We start from the raw sequence: 17,232 nt of genomic DNA, 5'->3' as shown, positions 1-17,232 counted from the left end.
CCGTTTAATTACCCGAAATTCTGGACAGATAAAGATACAGCAGGTATGTTGCGGCGTACTATTAACAACACATTATTAAAGATAATACTTACATAATAATATAATGACTAATAAACTGTAATGAATGAATGAACTTTAAAAATAATACTATAATGACTGATAAACTGTAATGTTAAATCACAATTGATTTGATTCACAATTGATTGCATTAAATTCGAGCGATGAGGGCGGTTTTTACGACTATAGTGTCCAAATGTTTACGCGAAGACTAAACTTATTGGACGAAAGATAAACAGACCAGGAGGAGAGACCATAGGGTGTGCTCCCGCCGCGCTAAAATGCTGCTGTCCTCAAAATATTATTCTGTACACAAGACATAAGTGGGAAGCAATTTATAAAGCCAACTGGATCGATTTTTTCCAAAATTATATAGAAATATCAGCGTGAATCGGGATCCTGGATCTTGATCATTTTTCATTCAATCTTTATTTTCCTGTTATCCGATAAAACTTACTACAAGACATTATTTTACATTGTTATGAATAACAACTTTCAATTGTTTTGTTTCTTTTTTTAATTTAAATCGCTTCCTTGACGCATATGTATTATAATAGTGATCTGAAAATTGAAATTATACTTGTAGACTTTGACGCAGTAGTGTTTGTAAGACAGCTGTTCTTGTCATTGCCAATGTCGAGGACCTGTCAGTGTAGCTGTCAAAAAATAGAACGATCAGCTGCAGATTGCCACCGGCGCCTCGGTTCTGTAATCCTGGGAGAGATTAAATCGTATTTGAAAGGAAATAAACTAGATGGCGCTGGTGGTTTCATTCGCTGCATGTATAGTGGGTGACGACCAAGGATTATTCTTTGTGCTTAGTGCGAGTTTTATATTGTTCTCGATACCGTAAAAGTTAACTCAAATTTGGATGCAGTTGGAACCTTTTGCCTACGTGTGCCGCTAGGGGCGCTGTAAGCACACAGTACTACCATCCGTTTTTATAGCTGACTGTACATACTGTTCGCTGCATTTTTCCGGCATTTTTGGTATTGATACCTTAGCTGCAGAGACTCGAGCTCGAAATATGTTTAAATGACAGAGCGAGAAAGCGAAAGAAGAGAATTACTTGTGCTGGTTTGAGCAATACGTTGATTACGTTGCGTGGACTCCCCTTGGACCGAGACCTGTGTGCTTAATCCGAGTTTTTTACGTTCTCGATAGCGTAAAAGTTGACTTTTAATAATAATTTGTATGCAGTTGGAACAACGCCCCTGGCGGCAAACGTAGGCAAAAGTTCCAACTCCATACAAATTTAAATTAACTTTTACCCTATCGAGAGCGTTAAAAAACTCGCACTAAGCACACGGTATTCAAAACTGGGTAAAAAAATGCCTATATTCTTTTCCAGGGCTTAAACTGTTTCTATGTATATTGAATTGGTCAAAATCAGTACAGCGGTATGGGCGTCAAAACATAACGTACCTACTGTTAAACTAACTATATTAGTATTTAAAAGTATTAAACGCATTTTGACATTCTCTTTGCATATGGTGGGTATCAAAAGTTGCGAAAATATCAGACTTTTTGATTCTCTGTAACTATTGGTATTAGTATCACTTACACTCACACGAAGTTAAAAATTAAGGCTAATATTATTAAAGAAAAAATGTTCCGTTTGTTATTATTTATAGAAATTAAGTTGCAGTATTTATTTGTTTAATGATAAAATAAAGTTACGCTTTTATTTTTTTTGTTTTATTTTAATTAACATTTCTATTATTAGATCACAGAATATTGTATGTAAAATAGACAAATAATGCATTCATGTTACCATACATTCAACATAATAATATCTTGCGCGCTAAGGACTAGGACTAAGGATTTCATAGTTAAATTATCAAACTTATCGATTGAAAAGAAAAGTCCTAAATTCGATACATATATATAATTAATAAAATAATAATTTACTATTTTGTTACATCCTTAATCACAGACATTCTTCATGGCTTTGAATTGAGAACGAAATTAAATTTACAACAAATTGCTGTGACCAATTAATTATTTTAAATAGCTTGAATGTCGAAGTTTATTTGAAGCACAGTTGTCGTTAAAATTATTGGGTGGTTTCATAAATGAGACACCCTGTATGGCAGCTTGGAAGTACCTGTACCCGTTGTTTTGCTTAATTTAAAGATATGTAAAAAATATTCGGGAATATTTTATTTTTAATAATAATCTTAACATCATTAGCCCGTAATGTTATAAGGCATAAAATCTAAAATCTCTAGTTTACATTCGTATGACATTTATTTATTTCATTGGACTGGTACAGAAATAACTGAAGGAGTTCTCGTTTCCAATTCCCAGTTTAAAATTACGGATACTAACTGGAGTGCAGCAATATTTTTAGAATGAAGTTTTCATAATTTTAGAGTAATAATATTATGTACTTTGAACAATCGTAGGATAATCCTTAAAGTTAGCAACAATTTGTAACTGTTTACAATAATTAAAATCAATAATTACCATTTTTAACTAGGCCTTCAATTCAATTTATTTATGGCAACATTAATTGATTTTTAATTAAGTAAATCACATATAAAAATCGGTGTTTTTTTTTGTTTAACATTGACATATGATTCGAGTTAAAAAATACTCTAGGGTTAGAGAAGTAAATTTAACAATCTTTCACAAAATAATCGACTAACCGTAAGGGTCTAGTGACCGCCAGTGAATCTCAGACCTGCCTTTAGTCCCTACAAAAAATGTAAGCATAAGTAGGTAAGGAACAAAGATTATTTTTCTCTATGATACCTTTATTTTTACAGGTTAATTGACAACAACAGTGAACTATTATACTGAGCGGGAGTACTTTATTTGAGATATAAACAGAATGTTGCAAATCGGCATGCAATCGGGAGATGAATGCTATCGAAATTTTGTTATGTTTTGGAATAGGCAACACAGACAAACAATCTAAAAAAAAACGTAAGAGATCCCAATAAAATTATTACGGGCGGTAGTGACAAGTGAATCAAGAAGAGAAATAGCATCTGTAAGTGGCCTCTTGATGGCGTAGTGACTGAACTTTTGAACTTTATAACGGCGTCTTGACGATGATGCGAAGGTTGTGTCAATTGGGAAAGGTTCTTTGAACACTGGAACGCTTAATCGGAGATCCGATGACTAGGATTCTAGATGATTCGAAAGACTTGCTTGTGCAGGGAGTCCAAGAGAAAGAGCTGATCTTTGGGAGCCCCGGCTCAGAGGTGAGAGCTGTATTATTACGCACAGTTTTGTATCTCATATAAATAAATAAAAAACACTAAGTAATCTATAGTCTTGTGATGCTTTTCACTCACAACCTTAACTGTCCAACAATCACAGGATTAATATTATAACTATTATATACACAACAATATCCAGTTATTCAACACGTAAGACACATTACGCCTAATCTGGTATTACAGATCAAAACTTTGTTACGACTTGTGATTTATCCTTGTCATCGACTTTACCGGTGGGCGGTGAAGCATTGAGTGAACTGTTACGGATTCCATACAAGAAGTAAATTAGGTAACCTGGAATAAAGAGTAAAATCAGTTAATATATCGTTTAGTGGAAATACTCTTTTTTTTATTTTTTTTATTGCTTATATGGGTGGACCAGCTCACAGCCCACCTGGTGTTAAGTGGTTACTGGAGCCCATAGACATCTACAACGTAAATGCGCCACCCACCATGAGATATAAGTTCTAAGGTCTCAGTATAGTTACAACGGCTACCCCACCCTTCGAACCGAAACGCATTAACTGCTTCACGGCGGAAATAGGCGGGGCGGTGGTACCTACCTGTGCGGACTCCCAAGAGGTCCTACCACCAGTGATTACGCAAATTATAATTTTGCGGGTTTGATTTTTATTACACGATGTTATTCCTTCACCGTGGAAGTCAATCGTGAACATTTGTTGAGTACGTATTTCATTAGAAAAATTGGTACCCGCCTGCGGGATTCGAACACCGGTGCATCGCTACACACGAATGCACTGGACGTCTTATCCTTTAGGCCACGACGACTTTCAGACTTCACTTTTTTATGAACGAAGGATTACTGGTTGCCCAGAGGCCTTTCCAGTTTCACAACGATAGGTGGGCGAACAAGGGCTCAGCCTCCTTGGTGGGATTTGCTAACAGCTACCCGACCCCAAGGGAGACCTAACAACTCAAGAGTAGCTGCTTCGCGAATCTACTACCGGATCGGAATCGCGACCCGCTGAGAAGATCCGGCGAGAAACTCAGCGGGCTGATGCATGGATTATGTTGCACGTCGACCTCTTTGTCGAGTTCGACGAGTACGGTTACCGGGGTTCCTAAGCCTGCTCCTAGTGTTAGAGCTGAAGGCGTAAAATGCAAGAGTTATTGGGTCTGATGGATCCGTAAGGATTTGCCTAGGGCAACGACGGTGACTGGCTCCTGCGTGATCAGGATTCGGCAACGATAAGGTGATTATCATGTAGCATTGCCTTATTTCCGTGAGCGGCTGCAATTACCAAACAAAATTTGGGTAATAAGCTTGTTCAGATATTAAAATAGAAATGAAAAAAGTATCGGTGTGAACAAGACACGGGACAATATTTTGAAATTAATTTTCTTCCTTGTGGAAAAAAAGTGGGGAGAATATTTGAAGTAACTTACCGATTACAAGCCATATGAAAAACCGAACCCACGTCTGGTAGTCCAACTGGACCATCAGATACACGTTCATGCAGACGCTCAGGTATGGGACAAGTGGGACTAGCGGCACCTACAAACATATTCCAGTATTATGCATAAATTACTATTTTTCCCCTACCTAATCGTTGGTAGCCTAAGGGGCTATTCCAGCTTCGCGCTGACCGGTGATTTAACTTTTACGCTATCGAGAACGTTAAAAAACTCACACTAAGCGCACAGACTGTAGGTATACGACAAAGGGAAGATCTTCCACCGAGCGGGTGATATTGCTTGGCAGACCGACGGTCCGAATGTTGTTGTTCGGAACTTGTATATATGCGCTTTATCTTGAAAATGTCGTAGGCGAGATTCAGGCATCTGTCAATTATCTTGCGTTGTATGATGGCTACCCGCCACACAGACGACGAATAAGAATTTCAATATCAATAATTGCCATGATTTTAACAATCATTAACTTGCCTAAACTTATGTAAGTATTAGATATTTTGTCTTTCAACAGTCCTGTTTTACGATGTCTCTCATGTTCTACATGTGACTCTCTCCTGCTTCTTATTAACATTGACCTGCGATTCTTTGAAAATACCAAATTATAACTAAACTAGCTTTTGCCCGCGACTCCGTCCGCGTGGAATTGTCACTTTGGCATAACGTTAAATTTTACCCCCTTCTTCATTACTTCATTTACGTAGAAAGTGAAAATGTTTTTGAATTATATAATGTTAAGGAGCTATTTAAACCACTATTTTGAAACATTCTTCATTGGTGCTCCACTTGTATTGGCCTTACCGTGATGTTATATATCGAGGAAGCCTATAGCCTTCCTCAATAAATGAGCTATCTAATAAGTATTGAAAGAGTTTTTCAAATCGGACCAGTAGTTCCTGAGATTAGTGCGTTCCAACAAACAAACTCTTCAGCTTTATAATATTAGTATAGATGTTGATTTAAAGTTTCACTTCAGAACCTCCTTTGCTTTACCAAATTTGTCTAAAGTAATTACCTTGAATGAGAGATGGGAGACGTCATTAGTGGGTTGTCGGTATAACACCACCAGTAATACCACCAGGATCGCCCCCAGTATTGCTCCTGCCACCGCGCCGCCGTCCACACTCAATACTACGCACGTCGCCAGCGCCACCACGACTGTATCACATAACGAACATGAGGAAGGGCCGTGCCGTCAGTAGTGAGCTGATGGTACACTAGTGACGTCATCCCCCCCCACATGGAACTCCTAATGCCACGAGTAATATCAGATTTCATTTAGACTTCTCATGAACGTAGATGTACATACGTTACATGAAACATGATAACCAATTGCTTCTAGGAGGACTATTTTTACTGACACTAATAATACTTTATAAAGTATTATATGCATGTATATATGTGTCTATGTATGTATGTGTGATTGTGTATATATATATATTGTGTATGTATTTGTAATTTAATATAAATTTCATTGCACCTACCACTATTTACTCTGCACTACCTTTGGTTGACTGGTAGAGAATGCCTTGGGCATTCAGTCCGCCAATGTAAATTTCACAAATAAAATAAAATAAAAATAAATAAATAAATAATAGTTCTTCAAAAGTTTGAAGGTGAACTTACAGAGGACAGCGATGGTAATCTTGGCGATGGTGGAGGAGAGTTGCGTGGGGTTCTTGAGTCCGAGCAGGTTGCAACCCTGGCGTAGCACTGCTAACGCTCCCCTCCCGCGTGCAGATATTTTTTCCGTGCCAACAGATACATCCTCCTCCTCGTATCTGGATCGAGAAAGCTCTGTATCATCACACGAGCCACGAAAAGTCTACTGCTCCAGGCCTCTCCCGTAAATTTCTGTCATTTTTTATTTATTGCTAAGATGGGTGGACGAGCTCACAGCCAATTTTGGTAGGCAGCGGCTTGGTTCTGCTACTGGCATTGCTGAAGTCCATGGGCGACGGTAACAACTCACCATCAGTGGGCCGTATGCTCGTCTGCCTACAAGGGCAAAAAAAAACTGCCCACCTGGTGTTTAGTGGTTACTGGTGCCCATAGACATCTATGACGTGAATGCGCCACCCACCTTGAGATATAAGTTCTAAGGTCTCAGTATTGTTACAACGGCTGCCCCAGCTTTCACTGGACGAAGTCTCGTACCCGCGTCCTTTATGAGATTGATTTTCTTCGTTTATAAATTAAAGAATTATTACATTATAACTATATATATCGCGTATCGCCTTAGTGGCGTGCTGACTGACCTTCACAAAATACTCGTAAAAACCGGCGCACAAAAAATCAAACCTTCAAAACATCTACATTTGCATTTTAATTCGCGATAAGTTGAATTGTGAATAGATTAAACGTTATATTGTTCATTCATAGTTGTTGTTAAATAAAAAAATCAAGGCAATATAATCTATTTGAGGCAGACTGTGATTAAAAATAATGCTTCTTAATTCGGATAGAGTTGAAAAAAAGAAACATGTTTACGAGAACTTACCTAAGTATGAGAACGCTTGTTGCCACGATGGTGTACGCTAGCAAAGTCCCAATAGACACCATGTCTATCAGTTGTTTCAGATTGAACATGGCTGCCATTATTGCTGAAAAAGAAAAGGATTTCAATGTTAAAATATATAGGAGATAAGTGCCTAAAGTCTGTCTCAGAGTAAGAACTACGTTAGTAAAGATTGAATCGAATTAGAAAGTTTTTTAATTAGGTACAGCTGCACATGTGTTCTTAGTAGCATGACTTATTGTGGACCCGCATAGGATTGTTGGTTTTCCAAGGCACTTAATTAAAATAATAATAATTTTCTAAAATCAAAGACCGTCTGTTGGCGAGGAAGAGGAGGCAAGCAGTGGTGTACAGACGAAATTAATATTTTATTTTTTCCTTCTAAAGTATATTTAAAATAACGGCCGTGACAATATACAGGTACATAGGTGTTGTGCGTAAGGTTGCTGCGAGAGAAGTGTCGGTGCGGTTGCAGTAGTGCTCGTTGACCGATTTCTTTTTTTGGTAGTTTTTGTGCGCATAGACATGTGAGCATAGACATGCCCCCGGCCTTGGAAGCTGACAGACTGCAGGGTCGCTTTCAATGTTAATCATACTTCAACTGGAAGCGGACATATCTTAGAAAATGCCCTCTTAATGGTTCCTGTGGCAGTGCGGATTTCGGCAACTCTTGACACGCCGTCTTGGCCAGGTAGGACCGATGTGACTCTGCCAAGAGTCCACTTGAGTGGCGGAGAGTTGGTGTCCTTGATTACCACTAACGTATTCAGTTTCAGGTCTGAGTGATTGGACTTCCATTTTGTTCTGGTCTGCATCTCGCTGACGTACTCCTTGGACCAGCGGTTCCAAAAATGTTGGCGTATTTGTTCGACTCGCTGGTACCGGGTCAGACTGGACAGTTGTCTCTCTTGCAGGTCAGCGCAAACAGGTGCAGTCAGCGGACGACCAACTAGAAAATGAGCAGGACAAAGAGGGGAGAGGTCGTGTGGATGTGAGGAAAGAGGGGTGAGAGGTCGGGAGTTCATTACAGCCTCTATCTGAGCCAGTGACGTACTCAACTCTTCAAAGGTTAAATGCGCATTACCTAACACACGCCGGAGGTGATATTTACAGCTCTTTACTCCGGCTTCCCATAATCCACCAAAATGAGGCGCGTAAGGGGGAATAAATTTAAAAGTAATATTTTGACTAGTGACATAATCAACAATATCACCTGAACAATTTGATAAAAATTTTGTAAATTCGTTCATGAGTCCTACAAACCATTTTCCATTATCAGAATAAATTATTGAAGGTTTTGAACGCCTAGAGATAAATCTTTTTAATGCTAGACAGTAAGCATCCGTAGTGAGATCGCTAACCAGCTCCAAGTGCACAGCGCGAGTGGTAAAACATACAAATAAACAAATGTAAGCTTTGACAGTTTTAGCTCCTTTGCCTTTTCTATTCAATATGAGCACTGGACCGGCGTAGTCTACACCACAGTGTATGAACGGATAGCCTGGATGCAACCGTTCGGGAGGTAAATCGCCCATGATAGGTTGTGGCGTTTTGCCTCGCAATCGTGCACACAACACACAGTCGTGGAATACCTTCCGGGCTAAGTTGCGTCCCCCTAGTGGCCACCATTTTTCTCTCAATGTGTAAAGCAATAACTGAGGTGCAGCGTGTAGAAGTTTGTTATGTTCACAACGAAAAAGTGTAACGGTAAAATGATGTTTGCATGAAATTAAAATTGGATGTTTTTTATTGTAATTGAATTCTAATGAATTATTGAGCCGACCCCCAACTCGAATAATTTGATTTTCATCTATAAATAAATTTAAATTTGACAATTTATGTTTACTAGGTAACGCTTTGTTATTAGTCAAGAAATCGTAAACATCGCTAAATGATTCTTGTTGAACTAAGTGAATTAAAAAATTGAATGATTGTTCAAATTCATTTGCACTCACGGGCCCTGTCCGTGAGTCATTCGCATGGTGTTTGTTATATGCAACGCGCTTCAAACGGGTAACCGCACGAATCAGTCTAGTTAAATTAGAAAATCTTTCAAAGGGAAACTTAAATGCTTTATTGTTATTAGAAATTACGTATGAACGAATATTTTTAACTTCAGGTAGTACTTCAGGTTCTGTGAGAGGGATGTCAGAGCTACTATTGTTGTAAGTTAGATCGAGATCACGGAGGAACTCCGGGCCCTCCCACCACAGCTTAGAAATACTTAGCGAATCTAACGCTAATCCTCGTGAAACGAGGTCCGCTGGGTTATCCTTGCTACAAACATGGCGCCATGGGTATTCCTTCGTGAGCTCGCGTATCTCCACAGTCCTATTCTGAACAAAGGTTTTTAACAAACTTGGTGTCATACGTAGCCATCCTAGGACAATTGTGGAGTCTGTCCAAAAATAAACCTGATGAAAAGTACAACGCAGTGATTGTGTAATTTTATTATATAATTTAGCACTCAATAAAGCCCCACATAGTTCCAATCGGGGAATACTGACTGGTTTGATAGGAGCTACTTTACCCTTTGAACACAAAAGTTTAACACTAATCGTAAAGTCTGTATGTATAGTTCGAATGTATGCGCAAGCGCCGTAGCCCAACTGCGAGGCATCGCTAAATATATGCAGTTCTAAATAACTAGGGTTGGAGCCAATAACGAGTCGCGGCACTCGTAAAGTGTTCAGAATCGAAAGCGATTTTTCGAATTGGTTCCAAGACGTTAATATGTCGCTGGGAACGGGTTCATCCCAGTCTTGTTTGTGTAACCACATTTTTTGTAATAATATTTTCCCCATCATTATAAAAGGACTAAGTAGACCAAGTGGATCGAATATTTGAGAGACACTAGAAAGTATAAAACGCTTAGTAATTTTTTTATTATCACTTTTGAACTGAGTGTGATAATACAGTTCATCGGTGAAATAATTCCAACCCAGGCCTAGTGTACGACAGTTAACGTTTTCACCCAATGATAGATCTATGTTATTTTGATTTATGTTAATATTATTTAAGTTGCAGTCATTCGCATTAAAGTTGAATGTCCACTTGCGTAGTGGAAAACAACCAGATTCTAGGACTTTCTTTGTTTCGTGACACAAACGTAAAATATGTTCTATGGAATCGGACCCTGTGATCATATCATCAACGTAAAAATCATTATTGATGACCCATTGAACATCCAAGTCACTGCACTCTGCTGCTAACTGCTTTAAACACCTCACAGTGAGGAATGCAGCAGAGGCAGTACCATATGTGACCGTGTTTAACTTGTAGCACTCGAGACGATCACTTGGATTTTCGCGCCATAAGATCATTTGAAGTTCCCGCTGCTGTTCATCGACTAATACTTGTCTGTATGCCTTCTCGATATCAGCGCAGGCTACAAACTTGTGCTGTCTAAATCTTAACAATATAGAAAATAAATCGCCCTGAATAGGTGGGCCGACTAACTGCAACTCGTTAAGTGATATGTTGGAGCTCGATTTTTGACTACCATTGAATACAACGCGCAGCTTGGTTGTGGTGCTGTGATTACGAAGAACGCCGTGATGCGGCATGATATAATGTGGCGTACCGTATAAGTCTACACGAGTCATGTGCCCTAGACTGCAGTACTCGTTCATGAACTCGGTGTACATCTTTTTAAATAAAGGGTTGCGCTGTAATCGTTTTTCAAGTGATAAAAATTGTTGTTCAGCTATCGTGTATGTATCACCTAAAATGTCTGGAGAACGTTTGAGAGGTATTTTGACGCAAAATCTACCATCAGCTGTTCGCCTCGTATTTTTGATGAAATGCTCTTCGCATGCAATCTCATCATCGCTTAATAAATTAGCCTTTGGTAGCTCCTCAAGTTCCCAAAACATCCTTAATTGATTGTCGATAGCTTGTGTAAAATTGCAATGAATTAAATTGTCGCATTTTAAATTATTAGAGTGCATAAGTCCCGAAATAATCCACCCTAACTTTGTATTTTGAAGGAAAGGTCCATTTTGCAAGCGCATCCTTCCTTCACTTAACAAGTCCCAAAACATGTCCGCACCGATTAAAATATCTATTTGTTGACTTTCATTAAAGTGCGCATCGGCTAACTGAATGTTGTTAGGTAATTGTAAAAGTTCGCATTGTATATAAACGGGTGGCAACGAAGAAGTTATCTCGGGCAGCACGAAGCATTGTAAGCGCGTAATAAAAGTGCCAGCTATCGCTTTTATTTCAACTTCACATGATTGCGCACTGTGAGTTATAGAATTTCCGACACCTTTGATGTGAGTAGTGGACTGTATGGTAGGAATACTAAGTAAATCGCATAATCGCTTTGTGATGAAACATCGCTCGCTTCCACAATCGAGCAGAGCGCGCGCGATGTGACGTTTACCGTCGTTGGATACTATCTCCACCTGAGCCGTTGACAATAATACAAGATTCACACTAGTTAATTGCTCGCTTCGTGTATCTAAGTGTGAAGTATGCGCGTATGTATAACTTGCAACGGCGTTCGCATCGGAGGAGTTGTTTACGCTTAGAGAAACCGGTTTGTTATCGCTAGAAATGGTCGCGGCAGCGGCGACCGATTGATCCGTATGAATCATTGTGTGATGCCGTTTATTACATTTACGACATGAACCGAACCTGCAGTTTGATACTGAATGTCCTGTTCGTAAACAATTAGGACACAAGTTATTGTCCTGAACGAATTTCAGTTTTTTTTGTAAATTAAAGTCAATAAAAGATTGACAAGTGTATAGTGGATGATAATTATCGCATAATAAGCAAGCGCGTGGTTTTTTATATTGTTGTTGTGAACTATTTGTAGTGAGTGATACTGGAGACACATGGCAGTGGACCTTAGACGTAGGCACTTGTTTATTCGCTTTATTGTTAGTGCTATGTGTAACCAATAATGTTTCTAACATGTCTGCCCTATTTTTGAGAAAAGTTATTAAATTATCTACCTTAACTGCCGGTGTAGTTTGTTTGGAAGTGTCGCCACTGCTTACGGCGGGAATGGAACTTCGGTATTGCTCCCATTCTCGTTCGGTGGTGCTATCTAATTTACAAACCACCATATATATGATGAGTGTATCCCACGTTTCTACCGGTTCGTTAAGTAGTTTTAAAGCGCGTAAGTTTTTCAAGATAGTGTCTATTAATTTACGAATATGAGTAGGTGACTCTTTAACTAGATTTTGAATAGAAAATAGGGCTTTAACATGATTGTGAACTAGCAACCTAGTGTTGTTGTACCTGTTACAAATTAAATCCCATGCTACTGTGTAATTATTAGAGGAGAATTCCAAAGAATCAATAACCAATGCCGCAACGCTTTTTAATGAAGATTTTAGGTAATGAAACTTTTGGATTGGAGTAATATCCGCATTGTTGTGTACTAAAGAGAGAAAGGTGTCCCTGTACTCCAGCCAGTGCTCATATGATCCGTCAAAAGTAGGCATAGCTATGGTAGGCAGTTTTACAGCGTGTGAGCCTGGATGTGAGCTTGGAGCAACCTCACCAGATGAAAGTAAGCCTTTAGCTTGAGCTATAATGGTGTAGTAAGCACTTTCAAAGCCTTCGCGTAATTCCAGTTGTTGTAAAAGATCATGATCGTTGACTGATAGTTCAATCTCGCTTTGTATTTCACTGAACTCATTAAACATTTTAGAAGCCGTCGAAAGTCGTAATTCTAATTCTGCGCGTTTATTTGTACATGAAACTAGTGAGTTCTGATCCAAGCTATTAATTTGTTTCGTTAAAACTGTTAATCTGCCTCTAATAATACCTCTTTTTTTAATTAAAATGGATAGAGGGTCATTGCTTTTTGAAATTGGACTTTTGGGAGATTTTTCTGGAATCATTAATTTCTCGGTGCTCATTTTGGTGGGTGATAGAAAAACACGGAGTACTTACGGTTTTCGTTCTAGGTAAACTACGTGTAGTAAGTTCTGCACGGTAGGTAGCCACGACAAAATGGCGACCCGTAGACGCAATTAACACTGGAATCTGCAGATAGAACGCTATTAGCACAGGTAGGCAATGAGGATGGGAAGGAAACTAGTGGCCGTCTTACCGAAATACACCGTTTGCGATGCTGATCACTCTGTTCTCTGGCGGTGGAAAGCTGATCCGTCTTCGTATGGTGGATGAAATTATTCGGCTCGATGGACCAATGTTGGCGAGGAAGAGGAGGCAAGCAGTGGTGTACAGACGAAATTAATATTTTATTTTTTCCTTCTAAAGTATATTTAAAATAACGGCCGTGACAATATACAGGTACATAGGTGTTGTGCGTAAGGTTGCTGCGAGAGAAGTGTCGGTGCGGTTGCAGTAGTGCTCGTTGACCGATTTCTTTTTTTTGGTAGTTTTTGTGCGCATAGACATGTGAGCATAGACACCGTCCATCAATAACTACTTCTCTACTGATTGAGTAATTCAATCTTCACTTGTGCCCATTTTGTCCCAGGAAGTGGTAGTTAGCGGTAACGGTTAATAGTCTGTAGAACCCATAGAAATATGGCGACAAACATGACCTATCTCCATTAAATAATCGGGAAAAAAAAGTTGGTTATACACACCCGAAAGAAATCCACTAATCGCAGTGGCCAACAATGGGGTCTTGGTCTTCGGGTGAATGGCGGCTAGTGGTCGGAACAGCACCCCGTCACACGCCATAGCGTACAGCACCCGCGGGAGTGGGAACATGGTGCCGAGCAGACTCGTGCATAAAGCGAATATAGCACCCACTGTCACCACCCACTTGATCACCGGTAAGTTAACCTGTTCGAATACGTAGGGGAATGGGGCCTCCGCGTCCTGTTAAATATGACAACCATGAAATTAAAGTTTGGTTTCCGTAAAGGGAGAAACACAACTATATATAACTTAGATCATATAAACACAACCCAGAGCATCACGCTCCGAAGTGAACACGTCTCCATCACTCACTTGTCGCATGTTCAAACTTTCGTATGAGATTTGAATGTCATCAGTAAGTAAGCGGGACATATTTCAGTCCCCTAATATCTAAGGCCATTAGTGGCCGTACACACGTATGATTTTATCTTTAATATTATATACTTAATTCGAAATTGGGTTGAATCCTAGATAAACATAATATCAGCCATAATAATATCCATTGCTAATTATTGATCATGCCAGATTCCAGCTGTAAAGGTAATCTTCCCGAAAAAGGTAAAAGTGTTGGTAAACATCGATTCCTAGTAAGGTAGCAATCAAAATAAGGATCTAGCTATATTTGGTACTCAATGGAACACAATAAGCTCTATAGGGAACGTGGGGCTCTTACCTTACCTTTAAACCACATTACAACGACATGGACCTAAAGACGCGGGTATTTTGAGTGATGGTTGAAAATCCTCACCTGCATATAATAAGGCAGCATCATGGTCAGCACTGTCGCGATGGAGAAATATGACAAGAAGATTATGATCAGAGACAGAACTATTGATAGAGGTATGTCTCTTTTTGGGTTTTTAGCCTCTTCCCCCGTGGTGGCCACGCAGTCGAAGCCAACGAAGCCGAAGAAGCATTTAGCCGCCCCCGCCATGACGCCCGCCACCCCCCACGGCATAAAGCCTCCTTCCCCGGCTTGACTCACGTACTCGGGTGGAATATCGGCTAGTTTGATGTTCCAGTTAGCTGGGTTACCTGGTGCAAATTATAATTTAATTATAATGAAGATCGCGTGGTATTTTACTATAAATACCTATTCGCTGGTAGCCCAAGAGTGTATTCTGGATACGCCCGGACGGGTAGGTGAACTCACGGGCTCAACCTGAGGGAATTTGCTAACACTAGCCCTAGCAGGAGCAGTGATTCGCTGAATCTACCACCGCATCGGAATAGCGACCCACTGATAAGATCCGGCGAGAAACTCATTAGGCTGATATTTTACGTGTGTTTCAATCAAGACATTGGTTCGAGTTTTATTGATATCCGAAGGCAACACGAGCTGGTACAGCCTAGTGTATTTAATTAAGAGTGTCTTAATATACCTTCATAGAAGGATTGGTAGATTGAACGATTGTATGCATATGTCAGGCAACGAGCGTTTACCAAAAAAAAGTTATAATACTTTATCAAATTATTTTTATGTACTAAGTGGACATTATCATATCGTTACTCTCACTAACTTAAGACGACGTAGAAGCTTATCAAGTTATTAATAAGAAAAATAAAGTTTATGACAAAACAAAAACATTTAGGACCTCTTGTGAGTCCGTACGGGTAGGTACCACCACCCTGCCTAATTCTGCCGTGAAGCAGTAATGCGTTTTGGTTTGAAGGGTGGGGCAGCCATTGTAACTAGGTATACTTGAGGCCTTAGAACTTGTATCTCAAGGTGGGTGGCGCATTTACGTCATAGATGTCTGTGGGCTCCAGTAACCACTTAACACCAGGTGGGCTGTGAGCTTATTCACCCTTCTAAGCAATAAAAAAAGAAAAACATGTTGACTGTGGGATCATTCTTGACTTTCAGCGAGTGCGTATGAGGTCTTTTCGTTCCAAGATTGGGCTTCTTTACAGTTATCCTTTGGACAGTGCAATCGCCGAATTCCGGGTGCAGCAGTTGGCGTCAAATGTCATTTTGAATGTTACTGTCCAAAAGCTATGAGACCTGATAGGCCCTGATACCCAAACCAATAGAAATATGCACACAGTTGCCCCCGCACCAAGCGAAAGAGCACGGTTTTGACTGCCCCACGTTGAGCTTTTTAAACCGCAAAAAGCAGTCAAGGTGTTAAGTATGTAAACATCTTTTACGTCGAATGAACGTATTTTATCGGGGTAATATTGGAAATTGGTTTAATGCGGATTGGAATCTCTCAGAAACAAATGAATGAGGAAATGAAAAATGAGAAAGGAAGGGTGTACTTACTTTTGACAGCGCCCGCGACGACAACAACTGTGACAGTTAATACATTGAGGGCCGTGAATACGTTATTCATTTTCGCAGATTCGCTAACTCCAATACCGAGCAGGACTAGAAGAGATATTTGAGAAAATCATTGCATTAAACTTCCAACACACTTAATTGCAATAAAAATAAAAATATAAGGTATTTTCTTTTTGTGTTTATATTGGAAATCCATAGTATTATGCAGGTATTGGGCACATGGAGATCATGACGTGACTTTGGAATGCGTGACTGCTTTGAAGTAGAATTAGACAAGTTGATGGTATCGACATCGAAGCGGCGTTATAGAACAGTTCTACCGCCTGTATCGATACTCAAGCGGGGTCACAGAACGACTCTGCCGCCTGTGATTGTACACTATTTTACTATGGCTTGAAGCCCTTATCCTTTTTTTAGGCAATAACCAATTCTACATAATTAAATATCTAGCATGTGCTTATTAACGAATATGATGAAGGAAAAACACATCATGTAATAAAATTAAAACCCCAAATAGGGCATGGTGGGAAATGGCACGAGTCAATACCATCTTCCCCCTATGTCTAGTGTGACGTAAACTAGGCTCCGATTCCAAAGATAGGACTGTCTTTCAATTCTGGTATCATCTTCCCATCTAAGGAAAACAAAAGTAAAAGATATATACTCACTAGTTACCAAAAGAACTAGACCAAATGCAAAGAAATCAGGGTAGTCAGCCAAGAAGGACACATTGATCGGAGTAGCAGCGGTCAAGGTTTTCGCCATCGTGTTATTGAAGAGGGTGTCAATGTAGACCGCCATGCCTTTGGCGACGCTGGCTGTTCCTATAGCGTACTCCAAGATCAGGTTCCAACCAATCGTGAACGCGATGAACTCCCCGACGCTCACGTAACTGTAGTTATAGCCTGAACCGGCTTTTGGGACTCTTGAAGCGAATTCTGCGTAACATAACCCTGGGGGAGAGAAATATTGTTCACAATAGTTGGAAAAAAAAAATCGGTGGTCTGTAAAGTCGTTTTACTGACGATAGTTGAACGTGACAACGTCATAAGAAAATACTGATGGAATGGTTT

General features: G+C 39.7%; 1 protein-coding gene across 1 annotated transcript in view; it reads right to left on the bottom strand.

Annotated features, from left to right (window-relative positions):
• Positions 1–1,739: 1,739 nt before the first annotated feature.
• LOC114244933 (cationic amino acid transporter 3-like) overlaps positions 1,740–17,232 on the bottom strand; it is a 28,655-nt gene continuing 13,162 nt past the window's right edge. Inside the window, exons 3-11 of the mRNA XM_028176891.2 lie at positions 16,828–17,112; positions 16,142–16,246; positions 14,624–14,910; positions 13,818–14,055; positions 7,219–7,321; positions 6,345–6,499; positions 5,734–5,876; positions 4,695–4,803; positions 1,740–3,581 (exon numbers count right to left, since the gene is read on the bottom strand). Coding sequence (XP_028032692.2) covers positions 3,472–3,581; positions 4,695–4,803; positions 5,734–5,876; positions 6,345–6,499; positions 7,219–7,321; positions 13,818–14,055; positions 14,624–14,910; positions 16,142–16,246; positions 16,828–17,112 — 1,535 coding nt within the window. The 3' untranslated portion in view covers positions 1,740–3,471. The remainder of the gene's footprint in view (positions 3,582–4,694; positions 4,804–5,733; positions 5,877–6,344; positions 6,500–7,218; positions 7,322–13,817; positions 14,056–14,623; positions 14,911–16,141; positions 16,247–16,827; positions 17,113–17,232) is intronic.

The sequence above is a fragment of the Bombyx mandarina genome, chromosome 08 (genome assembly GCF_030267445.1).
Source record: "Bombyx mandarina strain Sakado chromosome 08, ASM3026744v2".
Taxonomy (NCBI): domain Eukaryota; kingdom Metazoa; phylum Arthropoda; class Insecta; order Lepidoptera; family Bombycidae; genus Bombyx; species Bombyx mandarina.
The sequence above is the reverse complement of the archived record's forward strand: the minus strand, read 5'-3'. Positions and strand labels throughout refer to the sequence as shown.